This window comes from Microtus ochrogaster, unplaced genomic scaffold (assembly GCF_000317375.1).
Source record: "Microtus ochrogaster isolate Prairie Vole_2 unplaced genomic scaffold, MicOch1.0 UNK110, whole genome shotgun sequence".
In the NCBI taxonomy this organism is placed as follows: Eukaryota; Metazoa; Chordata; class Mammalia; order Rodentia; family Cricetidae; genus Microtus; species Microtus ochrogaster.
In genome coordinates this window covers 197,780-214,421 of record NW_004949208.1, presented here as the reverse complement: position 1 = coordinate 214,421, position 16,642 = coordinate 197,780, and the positions used below count along the sequence as shown (strand labels likewise).

Sequence of the window (16,642 nt, the reverse complement as noted above, 5' to 3'; positions counted from 1 at the left end):
CACTAAAAGTGAAGTATATTTTCTATTATGGCAAGTGCTCCCACAGAAGATCACAAGCTGCACACGGAGCCTTCCTCTCCAAATAGGTGCCCGTGGTCCATCTGTGCCCCAGCCCGAGAACTCAGGGAGCCGGGCTGTAATAATGGACCTGCCTGAGTGAACACGCCAGCCATCCAGCTGCTCCGGTTCATTTCCCAGAGGTTAAGCTGCAGTATGCCCAGTATTTAAAAGTAGGGAACTTGTTTCGTGGCTGACCCATTCTTGCCCAATTCATCTTTCCGGCATGAAGTTATTTAGAAAACAGCCAAGTTCAGCTGGAAATCGTTTTTCATCCCCTCCAACCTCTAGTCCACGGGCAGCGTGCCAACTGGACGGTAACAGGCACTTCGGAACTCCTAAGACACCACTGGCCTCTGTTCCCGTTAGTGCATTTTTGTAAATAAATAAATAAAAAATAAAACTGCCTTTGCCCCTCCCCCAAGGTATGCTCCTGTGAAAAGTGTGACCCAGTTTTGCAATCTGCAGAGGCAGCTTGGGGAGCAGTTGTAAATCTTTGTCAGGCAGGTGTTACCTGCATGCATCCCAGCTTTCAGAAATAGAGCCCCTTCCATTCATCACGCCGCACAAAGTACAGACATCCCCTTCTAGGAATTTTCAGCTCAGGTACAAAGCCAGGCTCCAGCATGGACACCAGCAGTTTGCAGATCACTTTCAGCCACCGAGGAACCAGGAGGAGCCAATGAGCCTGAACGTCTGCTCCCCTGCCACACCTGGATGCGCTCTATGTCAGACACAGAGTAGAAGGCATGGATGGCATGCCACAGCTGGGCCTGAGCCCTCACAGCACAGCTGTGCAGGGAGTAGTGCTCACTCAGTTTGCTCCGCCTCCATTCCCCTGCCCAAACCAGGCACAAAGCTTTACTTCAAGGAAAGTAATTTGAGAAATAAAAACTCTTTATGTCCAGTGAGAGAGGGTAGAGGAAGAGAAGTAACATCTAACAAAGGACTACTCTGTGCCAGAGGCCACATACACGACACTGCTATAAGCCTTTATTATATATGAATTTGTGTATATAGCTGCGTGCATTCTTCTGTATGTACTGTGTATATATGCATGTATATGACAAGAACTGTGCACAATGATCCCATTGCTATACACAGGTATAGTTCCTAACCTGTGTGCACACATATGCTCACAAGACACAAAGAAGATACACACAAATACATAAATGAATTCATCTAATACATAACAAGTGTAATGTGTCAACCACCATGGAGGACACTGTCATCTCTCCTAGTCCTTACCATAACACCACAGGTGGGTGTGACCACTGAAGGAACACAAGAGTGTTACCAGAGGGTAACTCAGTTTTCTATGGCATTAAAAATGTATTTAATAGTCTAATGAACTTATGGACATGTGGAAATATTTAATTCACTACAGAAGGTCTTAAATTATCATATGCACAAGACTACCTATACCCTACCAGGTCAACTTGAAAGAGAGATACAGGTGATATGCTTTAAAAGAAGAAAAGGAACGATGCTAAAATGTTCACATGGCAATGAGCCATTCGTTTATGAGTTTTACATTATTTGCAAAGAAAAGGAGGGGCTGGAGAGATGGCTCCATGGTTAAGTGTGTTAATCATTTTTCCAGAGGACCCAAATGTGGATCCCAGCACCCACAGCAGGCATCTCGTAACCACCTGTAAGCCCAGCTCCAGGGGGGTCTGATGCCTTTGGCCTCCTAGTGTACCAACCCTCACTTGCCTATACAACCACACAGACACACATGCATAATTAAAAAAATAATTTTAAAAAAGAAAAGAAACATCACTTACATAGAACAACGGTGCACCACCCCACACATGCTATGGGGGTGTGGAATCTGTCTTCTCCCTTCTTTTCCTGTACCTCTGTCTTGCCACGTTACCATCTCCCATCTTCCACAGCAAACCCTAGAGACATGTCACTTCCCCTTACTAAGTGCACAAGTTTGAATCTTGAGGAACCAGCTGTGCTACCTGTAGACAGGTCCCCTGCCAGGACTGTGACCTCTACCTTGGTACCTAGAGGCTGCCAGCCCAACCTGCCCACCCAAGGCAAAGGTTTCCGTCACCTTTACTATGCAGGAAGTCAAGGGCAGTGGCAACGTCCCGCACCACTCTGCTGGCTTCTAGCTCATTGAAGTGCTTCCGCTTCTGGATGTGCGCCAGGATGGAGCCTGGCGGGGAGCAGAGGGACAAGAAAAATGGCTTTGTAGGCTGTGGTAAGCATCACTTCTTACAGCACAAGGTTGGGGTGGGGACATGGGGCTTATTCATTGCTGAATGTCTAGCACCAGCTGTGGTGCTGGCACTGCTGAACCAGATCACCCCTATGAGGAGTTCTGATGCAGAAAAGAATTATATACAAGGGAAAACAATACTAAAGCTAACTGGGGTTGATCTGGCTTCTGAAACCAAAAGGAACTAAAAGTGAACACACATAGGGGTGCGGGGGCTTAGAGACATTTCCTCCTCTTCCTCTGAACTCAGATCCAGATGAGAACACAGGCCTTCCAGGGGAAATTCCTATGCTCATTGGGTAAGTAAAACTCTGGGGGGAGGGGATATGAGAAGACAGGACTGCTTTTCCTCCTAAAATTCTCCTTTCCATGTCATTGTTAATTTTGTTGGCAATGATTAACATTTATTAAGTATTTACTATGTGCCAAGAACTGTTCAGTCCTCCTTAAACACATTATCTCAACACAAATGCACAAAATGGACAGAACAGCTATTCCCATTTTATGAATGGGCAATTTCATATCAAAAATGGTCAAGCAATTTGCCTAAGCTCACACACTAGCAAGTGATGGAGCTATGACTTTTGCCCAGTAAATTCAGCCTCAGAGTTTGTGTATACTTCCTGTCATTGGTGGTCCAACCCCTGCGGGGAGGTAAGCAGTCTTGAGCCCATTCACAACCCTTTCAACCCTACAGTCTGGCTTCAGCAGAGCCACACCTTAAGTGATATGGCTAAAGAAGACCTAGCTGTGCCCAGTATTCTTAACATGTAATCCATACGCACTACTGGACGCCAGTATTTCTGTGCTGAAGGTGGTCCTAAAAATGGTCTATGCTTATTCATTATGGCTTTTGCCCTGCTGAATAAGTCTCTGGTTTCTAAATTGATTTAAACAGCAAGGCAGAGAATACTATTCTGCATACTTCTCAGGTGTCCCTAAGCATAGTCAGCTGTCTTACTAACACCAACAGCCAGCACTTATGCACCCCTCTGTGCCTCTCAGCACAGGGCTCAGTGTTTCCCAAGTACTGTCTCATTAAGTTTTCAGCAGCGCTATGAGGTAGAAGCTAACAAAAGCTTGTACAGATGAGAATGCCCTTTGGAAAAAGCTGGTGTTTCCAAGTCATGGTGGCTGAGAAGGGTGACTTAGGTTTAGCTTTGATAGTTTCTAAAAGCCCCTCCATGAGGCGTTCGACTGAGCTCTGCACATTCCTGTAACTTCACCTTGTGAATGTGTCCTAGGGCTGGGTGAGCAAAGGGGAGGGAATGTGTCATTGTTGCTTTCACTGTGTCAGAAGAGCCACTTAAATGTACATTCCAGTGACAGCAGTGTGGTGGCAGAAAGCTATCTTCCTTCTGCCTCAAGGGTGGCGTGTTCTTGTCCTCCTTGTATCTTGAGTCTGTTCCACACAATGGGGCCCTCTTCTCCTCTGTTTAGCCTTTCTAGACTTTACAATAGAAGCCAAAGCTTCCGCTTCATAATTAATTTAGTTAAATAGTGAATGTGTCAAAACAGCGGATTGATAAATTGATCACTAACAGTATCTATATATGACTCCTATTATAATGAAAAGGCATTTATAGACTGCCCGCACAGGTGACATTCTAAGCTCTGCAAAATGCTAATTATCACCCTTCCCTGCGGCCTCCCTTCTTCCAAACCAAGGGCAGCTTTTAAGTCCTTCATCCTTTTTATTAGCTTGACTCATTTTTAGAAGTCTCTGGGATTCATGATGGATGATCACCACCCTGGGTCTTAATCCAAAGTCCAAACACATACTCAACGAGATATACCTCCTTGCAATTTCTCAAAGACCAAGTAAAACCGTGTGTCATCTTCAAAGAATTCAATCAGCTCCAAAATGTTCCTTAAACAGAGAAAAGGGGGGAGCATTATATGCTAATGTCCACTAATAAACATCCAGTACAGTGGCTGTAGTGGGCAGAAATCAACTCGAATCAGAATGCTTATTAAGGACTCATGTTTGAGGAGCAGATTCAGGTCACCTTATCTTTCCATAATGTTTAGTCTCTGGTGCTTTCGCCAAGTCTGTGCTGTCAAACCCCAACCCTAAAACCCACTAGGTAGAGTTATAAAAAGTCCTGGTCACATTAAACTGAATAAAATCTGCAGCCGACTGGAAGCAATTGCGGCTAATAACACTGAATAGTAGGTGTGTGTCCTGGAGGCAAGCAGCAAATAATTACTTGCCCTCCCTCTTGCCCATAAATCATGGGGCAGTATTTACATTGCCTGGAGAAAATGGAAACATCTGTCAAATAGACTTGGGGCCTAACGTGGGCACCGCTAGACCCTAACTGCTAAGCGCTGCTTAATGAAACCGCTGCGCTCCTGGCCACCGTAGCACTTGTGGCCTTCCCCGGTGAGCACTCTCTGTCTACCTGAGTACTGCACTGCTCTGCCAACAAGGTCGTCTTGTAGCTCAGCGGGGAAGTCACCAGCCTGGATACTGGAGGTGTTGGGGGCTTTTTTTCTTTAGAAGAACGAAATAAAACTAGTCGAGTCTCTAATGCTGAACTAAGAAGCTGCAGGGCTGAAAATAAAAATCTGTCCCTCGTAAAAAAATGCTGACCACTTGGGGAGATACCAGGCTTTTACTAGTGTGAAGGCGTCCAAATAAGATGGCCAAATGGCCTAATTTGAAAGAAGATTGTAGAGGCAGTGCCTGGAGTTAAATCAACAGCAGCCTCCATCGTCCGAGCTTAATAACAAAGCCATCAATACCAGGCCACTGGCTCCCTGCTGACCCTGCCAAGGAAGGGGGGGGGCAAATCTTGGAGGTGACCCTGATTTAAAGCCTCAGAGGGAGGACCACTCATTTGTAGCTGTGTAACACGGGGCTAAAGGTTACTGTGGCCCGGTTATCAAGCAGAGTGCTGGTCCAACTTCAGCACTGTAAGGCAGCCACTGAGAAGAGGAAATAGCAGGGAACAGTCTTCAACACTGTGTCGGGGTTAAAGCAGCCCTAAAGATTGCTACCAGGCACTACTCTGCTGGGCCATCTTCCAAGGCACTGGAAGAAAATGAAACCCCATTTCTTCCTCAAATAGACACCGACTGGGTGTGCTCATCTTCCTACCCATGAACTACTATCCCTTCTCTGCCCTGGATAGATAGACGGTCCATGAGCTTGTAGAGAGACACAGTGACGGCGATGTGGGAAGAGCTGGGGTGGTGAGAAGGGATCCCTCCTGTGGCCAAGCATTCTCCAGAGAATCGGCCACCTACATAACACACTCACTTGTTTCCTTGACACTGATACAACGTCTCCACTTCACGGAATACTCGGCTCCGGCTGTGCCCTGCTTGCTTTTCAATGATCTGTGGGAAGAATGAAATGTGTCAAGTACACTGCCTGACCTCAAGATCCCCAGCCAGAGCCCCTGGGAGGAGGCAAGGTCAGACACAGTCCAAATCTACTCTGCAGCAGGAGCTGGAACAGCCTTCAGTGACTGTGGAAGCAGGACAGCAGCCCAAGGGCTTCCATGTGGTTCTCTCTGGCCATGTACACCACTGTGGCAGCTTACAGAGCTGCTGCTCTGGGGCTGGAGAGATGGTTCAGTGGTTAAGAGCACTGGCTACTCTCCTAGAGAACCCAGGTTCAATTCTCAGCTCCTACATGACAGCTCACAACTGTCTGTAACTCCAGTTCCAGGGCATCTGATGCCCTCATCCAGACAAATAAAAATCAGTAAAATATGAATCTGCTAGCTCCTGGCTGCACATGAGGGCTGGAGCGATCAGTGAGACAGCACTTTCTACTGACTCTTAGTCTCAAAGAGCAGGTATGACTGTATCGAGATGGAGAAAGGGCAAGGATGAGGGAGGACAGGGTGGAGAGGAAGCAAAGACTCTACTCAGATGCCACACTGCAACTCCTACAGAAATACTTCCTCTTCTGCTAACTTTCCTCTCTGGCAGGCTTTGCGTAAGTAATTCAGACATTCTCTGTTGGTCAACCCTGACAACCATGCTAAAAAGATAAGGAAGGTGTCTATCTTCTGTCCACTCCCAGTCCTCTCTCTAGCCCACTTGCACCCAGCCTAGACAGAATCTTCAGCACCAAGGGCTTTGCATCTCCTCCCATAGTGTGGGCAGCTCCTGCTGCCTGGCTGCATCTCCACTTGGAGCGTCTTGGCAAGTGTTGACTTGAGCAACACATGAACCCACTCAGTAGAGGTTTGTGGGGGGTCTAGCTGACTCTGAAAAGCCCTCTGGAACTATCCGGAGCCCTGAAGCATTGTAAACAGAGCCTGCAGGCAGAGTTAGTCCCACTTTACAGCTCAGAAGGGAACATCCTGACCCTTCCTTCTAGCTGCCTGGCTCAACACTTCAAAAGATTCTACTTTGATGTAGCACAATAATGTGTATCCAACTGTAACTTGGGTTAGTCACACCTGTTAGGAAATCATTCTGGACCCATCTTTTGAACTATCAGCAAAGTGCAGTGCTGGGGAACAGAAACCATGTTACTCTGAGCTATTCAATTACATTCATCAATCAGGAATTGAAGCACGATTACTAAAAACTAAGAGAAATTGGAGTTCAACCTGAAGATCCGAAAAGCAAAACACCCAGCCATTGGCTCTTACCTCAAGCTTAGTACAAAATGGTGATCCTGCCTCCAGGAATCTCAGAATGAGACAGTGTCTGAGAGCTGTCTCCTCCTATTTTATAATCCTCTTTAGGGCTGGTATTAAAGGCGTGCACCACTGGAATTAAAGGCATGCACCGTCCCGTTTTTATGGCAAACTAGTGTGGCTACTGGGATTAAAGGTGTGTGTTACCACTGTCTGGTCTGTAAGGCTGACCAGTGGGGCTATTTTACTCTCTGATCTTCAGGCAAGTTTTATTTATTAAAAATACAAATGAAATGCCACTACAAGGGATGGTCAAAATTAGAGACAACTCTCCAGCAGGCAGGCTTTCCAGCAACAGCTGACTTCTCTCTGAGGAGGTAACCAATGAATGGACTCACCACTAGCCAGGGAGCAGAACATGGATAACTACTTTGAATTAGAGGCAGTGTGGATCAGATTGTTGGGACATTTCATCCCAGTTCTGCAGTCACTGTGTGGATGCTTAAAGGAAAAGCAGTAGTAAGCCATGTCTCGGGAGTCATGCTGCGAGATCTGGCTTGTTTTAAATTACCTAAATTTTCCAGAGAAACACGGATCAGAGGGCCATGTTTTCCTCCTGTGACTCACTCTGGAAGAAACAGACCTGTTGTCCATCCATCTGTCCATCCATCCATCTGCCCATTCATCCACCTATCCACCCATCCACCCATCCATCCACCCATCCACCCATCCACCCATCCACCCATCCATCCATCCATCCATCCATCCATCCATCCATCCACCCACTCATCCATCCACCCACCCACTCATCCACCCACCCACCCACTCATCCATCCATCCACCCACCCATCAATCTATTCGTCCACCCACCCACTCATCCATTCATCTGTTTTTTTAGACAGAATCTCTCTATATAGCTCCGGATGACCTAGCATTCACTATGTAAATGAGGATGGAACTCAGGATGTTTTGCTTGCCTTGGCCTCCCAAGCACTGAGATTAAAGTTGTGTACCACTGCTGTGGGATAATGCTTTTGTACACTGTAAAGATTTGTCACTCATATTGATTTAATAAAACAATGATTGGCCAGTAGCCAGGCAGGAAGTATAGGTGGGGTGACCAGACTAGGAGAATTCTGGGGAAAGGAAAAGTAGAGAGTCAGTCACCAGCCAGACCCAGAGGAAGCAAAATGAGAATGCCACACTGAGAAAAGGTACCAAGTCATGCGGCTAAACATAGACAAGAATTATGGGTTAATTTAAGTTGTAAGAGCTAGTTAATAATAAGCCTGAGCTAATAGGCCAACAGTTTATAATTCATATAAGCCTCTGTGTGTTTCTTTGGGGCTGAAGGGCTGCAGGACCGGGCAGGACAGAAACTTCTGTCTACACGCCATAACACTGGGCTCCATTCAACTTAATATTTACATATGTGTGCCTATGCTTTAATCATCTTTAAGCATATTAAAAATTCTTTTTAATTTATAGCAATTTGTTTACAAAGAGGAAAGGAAGTAGCTCTTTTGTTATATGTGGAGCAAAACCCCAGCCAGATGGCTAAGCAGAGACATTCCTCATAATCATAATCCACAGCTGGGATTGAGGAGATCTGGTTGGAAGAGATGTTTCTTTGGATCCAGTTCAGCAGGATTGCCCCAAAGGAGGCAATGCTTAGACCGGATAGCTCAGCTGGCTGTTCTAAAATAAACCTAACTGATATGCCTCCCCAGCTTCTGTAAGCCTTTCCCTGGAAAACTCAGTGGTCCTCAGTGTGCCTCAGAATCATGGGGACACTTTTGCAAAGATACAGCTCCAGGCTCTCTCCTACACCGAGAAACCTGTCTCTTTGTGCTGCTGGCTCACTGGTTGATGGCTGCCCACTGCAGTTGACATCTGCCCTCCATCAGGGTTTTCCAACCATCCCGAGGATCACACCTGGATGGTGACATACATACACAGTGCTGGGCCAGGCCTAATTTCTAACGCATTCGGGCAAGATCATGAGCATTTCTCACACTCCAGGGGACACTGGTGCTGCTGCCCCAGGGGCCCTACTTTGAGAACCTCAGCTCTGCCTCTATCTCTTCAGTAGCCAAAGGGTTTGAAAGTGAGACATGCCAGCGTCATGCAGCTAATTAAAGGCAACACTGAGGCGAAGTCCACATCTGCCCCAAAGCCGAGTGGTCAGTCACTTCAGGTCTTAGTCCTCACTGTCCTGATATTGGTCCTTGCTTGTACTTTGTGGTTTATCATAATCTCTTCACCAGATTTTGAGGACAGGAACTGTCACTCTCATTTACATAGAGAAACCAGGGCTTCACAAATTCAGTGAGTTGCCCGAAGTCAAGTAAGTTTGTTAAAAATGACTCAGGTTGCAGGTGGTGGTGGCACATACCTTTAATCCCAGCACATGGGAGGCAGAGAAAGGTGGATCTCTGAGTTTGAGGCCAGCCTGGTCTATTGAGCTAACTCCAGGACAGGACCCAAAGCTACAGAGAAACCCTATCTCAAAAAAACAAACGAAACAAAACAAACCCTCCCTCCCCCCCCCAAAAAAAAACAAAAAAAGCAGACTCAGGTAGAGCGTCTACTTCCAAAGCTGATGTCGCTTATTGCAGTGATCAGAAACAGTCTACTATGTGACAGACAAGGATGTACGTACATTACATATATGAACTTATTTAATCCCCATAATCCTATGCAAATTCTATAATTTACACCCATTTACAGAAGAGGAAACTGAAGGACAGAAGGCTGAGTAACTTGTTCAAGGTCACAAAGCAATTAAGTTGAATAGCCCAGATTTGAGTCCGGTGAATGCAGGTGTGGTCACCCTCCGTCCTGTTCTTTCTGAGCTACCATGCTGCATAGTACACAATTTATTTGACCTGGGACAAGCTAGGAAAGACAATTTGCAAAGTAGAGGTGGGGACTGTGTGCGATACTCACTTTGACAGCATATTCTTTGCCAGTCTGCAGGCTCACGGCACCCTGGACTTTGGCGTAGGCTCCCTCTCCCAGCAACTCAGAGGTCAGCTTGTACACATCTGAAGGAAACAGGTGAGAGAATAGCCAGGTGAATCACCCCACTGCAAGCCATGGCGGCAAGAGCGACTGTCACTTGGCTTCTCTGGTCTGCTCATCCAGGCAGAAGAGGCCGTGGTGCCTGCAGCCTCAGTGACAAGAACCTCCTAGCTCTCCCAGACAGCTTCCGACTCTCAACAAGAATCGGCAGACACCTATTCCTCATTTTAGAGATGAGGTCAGAGGACGGATTTCAATTCAGCACCTACTTTCTGGGCATCTGCTGTGTCAGGTAACATAATAGGGACAGAGTGAGGAACAGAATCCAGTCCCTCCCCTCTAAGGGTTGGGTCCAGTAGGGAAGACAAACATACACAGCAGCCCAGACCAGCCCAGGCCCTGGTGAGTACCATGCAGGGGGAGCACAGCAAGAGCAAGGAGTGGAGGAGGAGCAAGAAGGGGAAGTGAATGGGGAAACCCAGCGGGCAACCCAGGGATCCTGGAAGAAGGGTATCATTCGAATGAACAGCATTCACTCATTCATTTACTTATTTGCTGAACACCTACTATGTGCCCAGCTCTGAGCCAGGCATGGGGACAACTATTTTATACACACAAAGTGGAGGTCACCAGAAGAGCCACAGAGGTTTCTGAAAGTCACCCACAGGAAATGAAGACACAGAGCAGGATGTAAAGAATGCCTTGAAGTTCCAGGTCAGAGTGGTCATGGCAGAGCAGTGACAGACCCTGGTGGGAGGAGTGTTCAGAACACTTGCCCAAGGCCACAAACACAATTCTCTGAGCCTCTTCCAAAGGAAGCTGTGACTCTACCACAACCCTTGCTGGAACTGACCTCATCCTCCCTTGCTCCTTCCTCAGCCGTTCTCTTGAGGCGACCTAGTTTTTAAACCTACAGCCTGAGCAGAAGACTTGATCAACATCAGGAGATTTTATCACTCTTAGTCATGAGATGTCTGTTGTCTGTGCTTGCATGTGTGACAGGAAACCTTTCTGTGCTCAACAAACAAACAAAAGACCTGCTGATCTGTGACGCCTTCTAAAGCCCCAGGGACTCTTCTCTCCCCTACTGCCCAGCACACGCGTGCATGTGTACACACACACACACACACACACACACACACACACACACACACACACACACGTGTGCGCCAGATGTGGTGGTACATTCCTTTAATCCAAGTATTTGGGAGGCAAAGGCAGATAAATCTCTATGAGTTCAAGGCCAGCCTGGTCTACACAGTGAGTTCCAGGACAACCAGGGCTACATAGAGAGACTATATCTCAGGAAAAAAAAAAAAAGAAGAGAAAAACAATAAACCTCTATACTAAGTGCTCTCTTGGTTCCATTACAGTCTATCCTTGCAGCTGTCTATGGGAATGGATGGCCCATGTTGACACTGCTGACTACTACCTGCAGGTGATTTAAAAGGCATGCTTCTCTCCCACAGCATCCTTCAGTACTGCCCTTTACACCAGGATGTTAGGTGATAGGAGTAAAGTATTCCTGATTCATACAGTGTTTTCTATCAAAACATTCTACAAAACTATCAATTTCCTATGTGTGTGCAAGTTTAGGAAGAGGGCCCATGAGGGGAAGTTATTTCAAGTCTCACAGTGAAACCCACATAAAGGAGATACGCTATTCCTAAAAGAGGCTACTGACCCTTCATCACTTAGTAGAAACACCCAGTGATTCACGTCTTCTCATTGAATGCCCAGAGATAACCCTGGTGGCCCCCAGCCTAGTGCCTTAAGCCTGGTCATCCAAAATGTCTGATGATGTAATGTCGTGTACCCTAAATGCAATGACTTCTCAAAAGGAGCCAAGCACATGCAGCACAAGTTGCTGCAGCCTCTGGGAGGCTAGTTCCCCACTTAGAGAAGATTGCACTGTCACTGTGGCTGTGGCCTCAGTGTTCTTGCTTCCTCTTTTCTGGTTCTTCTACCCCCCAGCCTTGTAGGAACCACCAGAAGGCAGCTCGCATCTAAAGAGGGCTGGCACATGGGAGTCTCTTAGCTCTCAGATTGGCTTTTCTACCACTGAGGCGATGCTCACGCCATTCAGAGGAGGCCAGTACCTCGCCTGAGAGATTTGCCCATCTTTTCTCCCTCTTGATCGCTCCTCACTCACCTGTCTTACTAATCACAAGGATGACCTGGTTCTGAGGTGACGTGTCCTGGAATCTGGTCCTGAGGCTGTCACAGATGCCCCTTCCCTCCTGCAGCCCAGACTCAGGCCCAGACCAACCTTCAAACTTTCCTGGCAGAGAGTCAGTGGCCCGGGTCTTGCGCTTTTTCTTCCTCCTCTTGTCACTATCCACGATGGGAAGGGGCTCACTGCTGCCCATGTCTGGGAGACAAGAAGGAACATGAAGGAAATTGCACTGTACTGATCAAGCAGTGAGTTTACCCATAAGGAGAAAAGAAAGAGACCCAGGAGCTTTATACTGACGGTTTTAAATATCTGTGAGAGATATTGATTTGTTTTGACCCAGGAGGCAAAACTAAAGGCAAAACCATTAAAGGAGATCATTAACTGTGGGAAGGGACTCAGACAGGCAGCTAGATTAGGAGAGGCCACCACAAGCCTGCATTTGCCAAGCTCATTATCACATGGATAAAGATCTGCCACCAGCTAAACCAGAGTTCCCAAATAGAACAGGCAATCTACAAGCAAAGCCCACTGTGATCATCAGAAAGGGAGGGTCCTTGGGGCTAGGAGCTAGGTAAGGAAGGGACAAGGAATAGAACCCGATGGAAAAATCAGAAGCTGAGCGCTATTTCCATGGATATGCACTGGGGGCTATGAAAGGCCTTCTACAGAGTCCGCTTTATCCTCAAAGACAACAAGAGGGGTGGGGGCTGGGCTGAGCCTAGCCCCCAATTCTTTCACCCCAGGAGCACAGATTGAATGCCACATCATCCTCTCTTTCCCCGGTCCTTCCTTGAAAGAGTGCAGAGAGCCCCGCAGCTGACAAGTCTAAGACAGGCTGCTGGATGAGGTCACTTATTGTAAAAACATCATTATCTCGCCCTGGCAGGCACCTGGCTCCCATGCTGGCAGACACAGACATGGGACATACTGGGCAGGAAGAGTCAGGACAGAATGAAGCAGTAGGAGACTGAGAGGGGAAAGAGAAAAAGAGGAACAATAAGAGCCAATCGCAGTTTTGTTTCTAGGCCACTCTAGAAGGGGCCTTCCCCTGCTAAAGATAAATTACTTATAGAACATGTCGTGGCCCTGATCCAGAGTGGAGCCTTAATACTCTTTGCCTGCAGTTAGAAATAATAAGATTTCTCTGAAGTCTCTGGGTCTAAATCCCCACCAGGGTGATTAAACCTCTACATCCCTCTAAAATAGAGGCACTGAGAGCTGATGGGCAGAGGATGTGAGACTTTCACACCAGACTTCAATAAACATAGGCTCTGAGGATTGGCTTTTCTTGAGGAATTCAAAATGGAATCTGGCTCTTTGCTCACTGAGGGCAAGGCCCACTCCCTCCTCCAAGGATCCGATGGAAGATTGCGTAGTGCCACTGCCCAAATGCATGCTGCTCAGAGAGGCAGGCACTGTTAGCAGGAAGCATGCAGAGCGCCACTTTCGGTGCCACAATCCAGAAAGCACAGCTAAGCAGCGGAGCGTCTGACGGCTCTACTTAGAGGCATCCCTCCTTCCATTTTAGGGAGATAACAGCAGGTTTTCAATTACACTCCAGAACTCCAGAATAGGGAAGAAAACACACACACACACACATACAGAGAAAGAGAGAGAGAGAGAAAGAGAGAGAAAGAGAAAGAATCCACAGAGTATCTAAAAATATTACTCTTGCTGACAGCTTCAAACACAGGTTCTACCTGGGGACAACAACGCCCTATGGCTCTCAAAGGATTAAACACTGCTACTGAAGTAGCCACACGCGTAAGGTAAATTACAAGGAAAAATGCCATCCAGATGCATTTACAGGAGGCTGTGAGAAATCCTTCAGAAACAAAGCACAAGGTCATTTATCTTTGCAGGTCTGGAGGAGCGGGGCCGGATGGGACAGGACGGGACAGACTGGACTATGTCCCTCTGGTATGCGATGTAGGGTCAATGCTCGTTCCAACTATTTTCTCACCAGTGCTGCAAACCCAGAGTGGAGTGAACAGATTGCGGTTTCAGCTCCTTCATCCTCCCCTGACCACATTCTGATTAGTGGCCTGTGGACAAACCAAACAGCCAACAGGCAGGCAGTGTGGAGAACAGCAGGAGAGCTGGCAGCACTGTGACTCACAGGGGACTCTCAGGCATACTTACAGCTCTAGATAGAAAACCCTGTTAGCAGCAATTTATACGTGCTCTTTACCACAGCAGGACTGTGGAGCCTCCAGCGGAAGTAGCATACCCCTGGGCAGAGCCACACATTCAATATTAGATTTTATGGCTTCACACACATAGACAGAATACCTGGTCTATTCTGCATGGATCTCAGTGGAAGACGGTACTCCAGGAGGGACAAATGGCTAAGGTTTTTCTTGCAAACAGAACTTGTTGAGGGAGAGTTGTTTTTTGGAACTAGGAAGGAAACATGTAGGAAAACAGTGAAATGAAAAGAAGCGTGTATAACTTACCCTGCTTTCATAGCAAGAGGTACGGGGCGGGAGAGATTGCTAGGAATGAGGCGGGCACACTCCAGTTTTAGCATGGAGTATGTCCCAGCCACTGGACAAATGCATCCTCAGGGGAGCCCCACAATCACGCTGTACCTTGACCTCCCCATTCCCCTGGTTGTAGGAATTCTTCCTGGCCATCAAAGCCGGCTCAAATGTCCTTACCCCTTGCAGCTCCCCAGTAACTCCAGATGAGTTACAGTGTGTGCAATCAATCACTCTGGAAGTCAGGCATGAGACAAATGAGGTAGCACTGTGGAGGACTAGTGGCTGGTATGTCTGCCTCTGTCTCCAAGAGAAGCTCCACTAGGACCCTGATTTTCTCTGGCCTTGATCATTCCCTGGGTCCCTGTTGTCCTCTAGGCACCGCTGTCTCTTCTGTAAGTCACAGTACAGCTGCAGCTGAGTACCGTCAATCACAAACTGCATCGAAACGGAAAGAGTGCACGCTCTGAAAGAAATGTGGGTATGCAAGTGCCTTGCAGATGATGCAGGGAAAGGGAGCTCTGGGCTCTGAACTCCATCAACTCTATCACATCCCCTCTCCAAAAAGGTCTCAGATACAAAAGTTCTAGAAGCCTGGTCCTCTTTTAGACTAGGTAATTTGAGGAGGACGTGAGCAAGCAGTTTTCCGTTTTCCAGACAGACTGCAGTGGTCTGGAGGCTCCCAGCACTTTGATGGTCTCCAGCCCTCACGCTCACATCAGCAGTACTTGGGGACCCCATCTGTGTATTCTGGTGGAATGAGGGGAGGCATACTGCAGATAGGGAAGGCACATGGACCTGGGTCAGGAGAACAAAGGAAACAAACCAGACAACCTCAAGGCAAGCAACTCTGCCTCTTAAAAACCTTAGTTCCTTCATCCTGAGAATAGGTCTAAAAACACACCTCCTCCGGCTGCCTGCTAGATTGTTATAAGATCTCAATGACACAGTTTATACAAATGTGCTTTAAAAATGTATTGCACGTGTATAGCTATGCATGCACGCATATGAACACAGACAGAATGTGAAGTCTAGGCAGAAATGCAGGAACCTGTTAATATGACAATTTAAAGTGTGAAACTGTCCAGTCATGCTGAATAGTTTACATGCCTCCCCCCCCCAAAAAAAACAGGGTTTCTCTGTAGCTTTGGAACCTGTCCTGGAACTAGCTCTTGTAGACCAGGCTGGCCTCAAACTCACAGAGATCTGCCTGCTTCTGCTGTGATTAAAGACGTGTGCTACCATTGCCTGGTGTTTATATGCTTTTAAAAAAAATGTCCATACCATTTTTAATTTATAGACATGCTCTATGTGATGGGGTTGTTTTTATTTTCTTCTTCATTCTTTTCAGGATTTTCCAAACTATACATGATTGAAATTTATCATTTTATCCCATCATTGTCTGAATCAAATTGTACTTCAAACAAAATAAGTGGGCTGGGAGTGGTGAACAGAGCTCAGAGTTGGGGCTGCAAGGAAACTCAGTAGCAGAGCTTTTACTTAGATGTTCAAGGCCTTAATTTTTATTTTCAACACTGGGGAAGAAGAAAAAAAAAACCTTTTATTGAAAACACTTTGTAACTTAAAAGCTGATTGCAGTTTTTCAAATGGTGTCTAGATTTCTCTGTATTAAAACCCAATGTTTAGCTGGGTGTGGAGGCAAAGGCTTTTAATCCTGGCACTCAGGAAGCAGAGGGAAGCAGATCTCAGTGAGTTCATGGTCAGTCTAGTCTACAAATCAAGAGTCGAGGCAGGGTGGCACAATGAGTCCCTGACTACACAGTGGTGGAGAGTAACTGAAGAAGACATTCAGTGCCAACCTCCTGCCTCCACACCTCTGTGCACAAATGTATATCTGCACTTACTTAGATACATATATACATCCACATGAATAGATTTCACTAGAAGTACAGCAGTAGAGGTTTTAAGGATACAGATCTAAGACTCAGTCTGGCACCTTTACTCACGGAACAATTGAAAGAGGCTAAGGAGTCCTGGGGGCGGGGACACAACCTATAGCAACAACAGGTACTAGTCGGTGTTCTCCCCAGCAGACAACCTCAAGGTC

The 16,642-nt window shown here is 46.9% G+C and overlaps 1 protein-coding gene across 5 annotated transcripts in view; it reads right to left on the bottom strand.

Moving 5' to 3' along the window:
* The window catches only part of Mknk1 (MAP kinase interacting serine/threonine kinase 1), a 39,999-nt gene that overhangs the window by 10,201 nt on the left and 13,156 nt on the right, over positions 1-16,642 (bottom strand). For 2 of the 5 annotated variants that reach the window (XM_026778186.1, XM_026778187.1), the window contains exons 1-6: positions 14,387-14,577; positions 12,188-12,289; positions 9,844-9,941; positions 5,556-5,635; positions 4,087-4,160; positions 2,123-2,227 (exon numbers count right to left, since the gene is read on the bottom strand). In XM_026778186.1, coding sequence (XP_026633987.1) covers positions 2,123-2,227; positions 4,087-4,160; positions 5,556-5,635; positions 9,844-9,941; positions 12,188-12,289; positions 14,387-14,402 — 475 coding nt within the window. In that variant the 5' untranslated portion in view covers positions 14,403-14,577. Of the gene's footprint in view, positions 1-2,122; positions 2,228-4,086; positions 4,161-5,555; positions 5,636-9,843; positions 9,942-12,187; positions 12,290-14,386; positions 14,578-16,642 lie in introns of those variants that run through there. The other 3 variants (XM_026778185.1, XM_005371481.3, XM_026778184.1) reach the window with 2 other exon arrangements.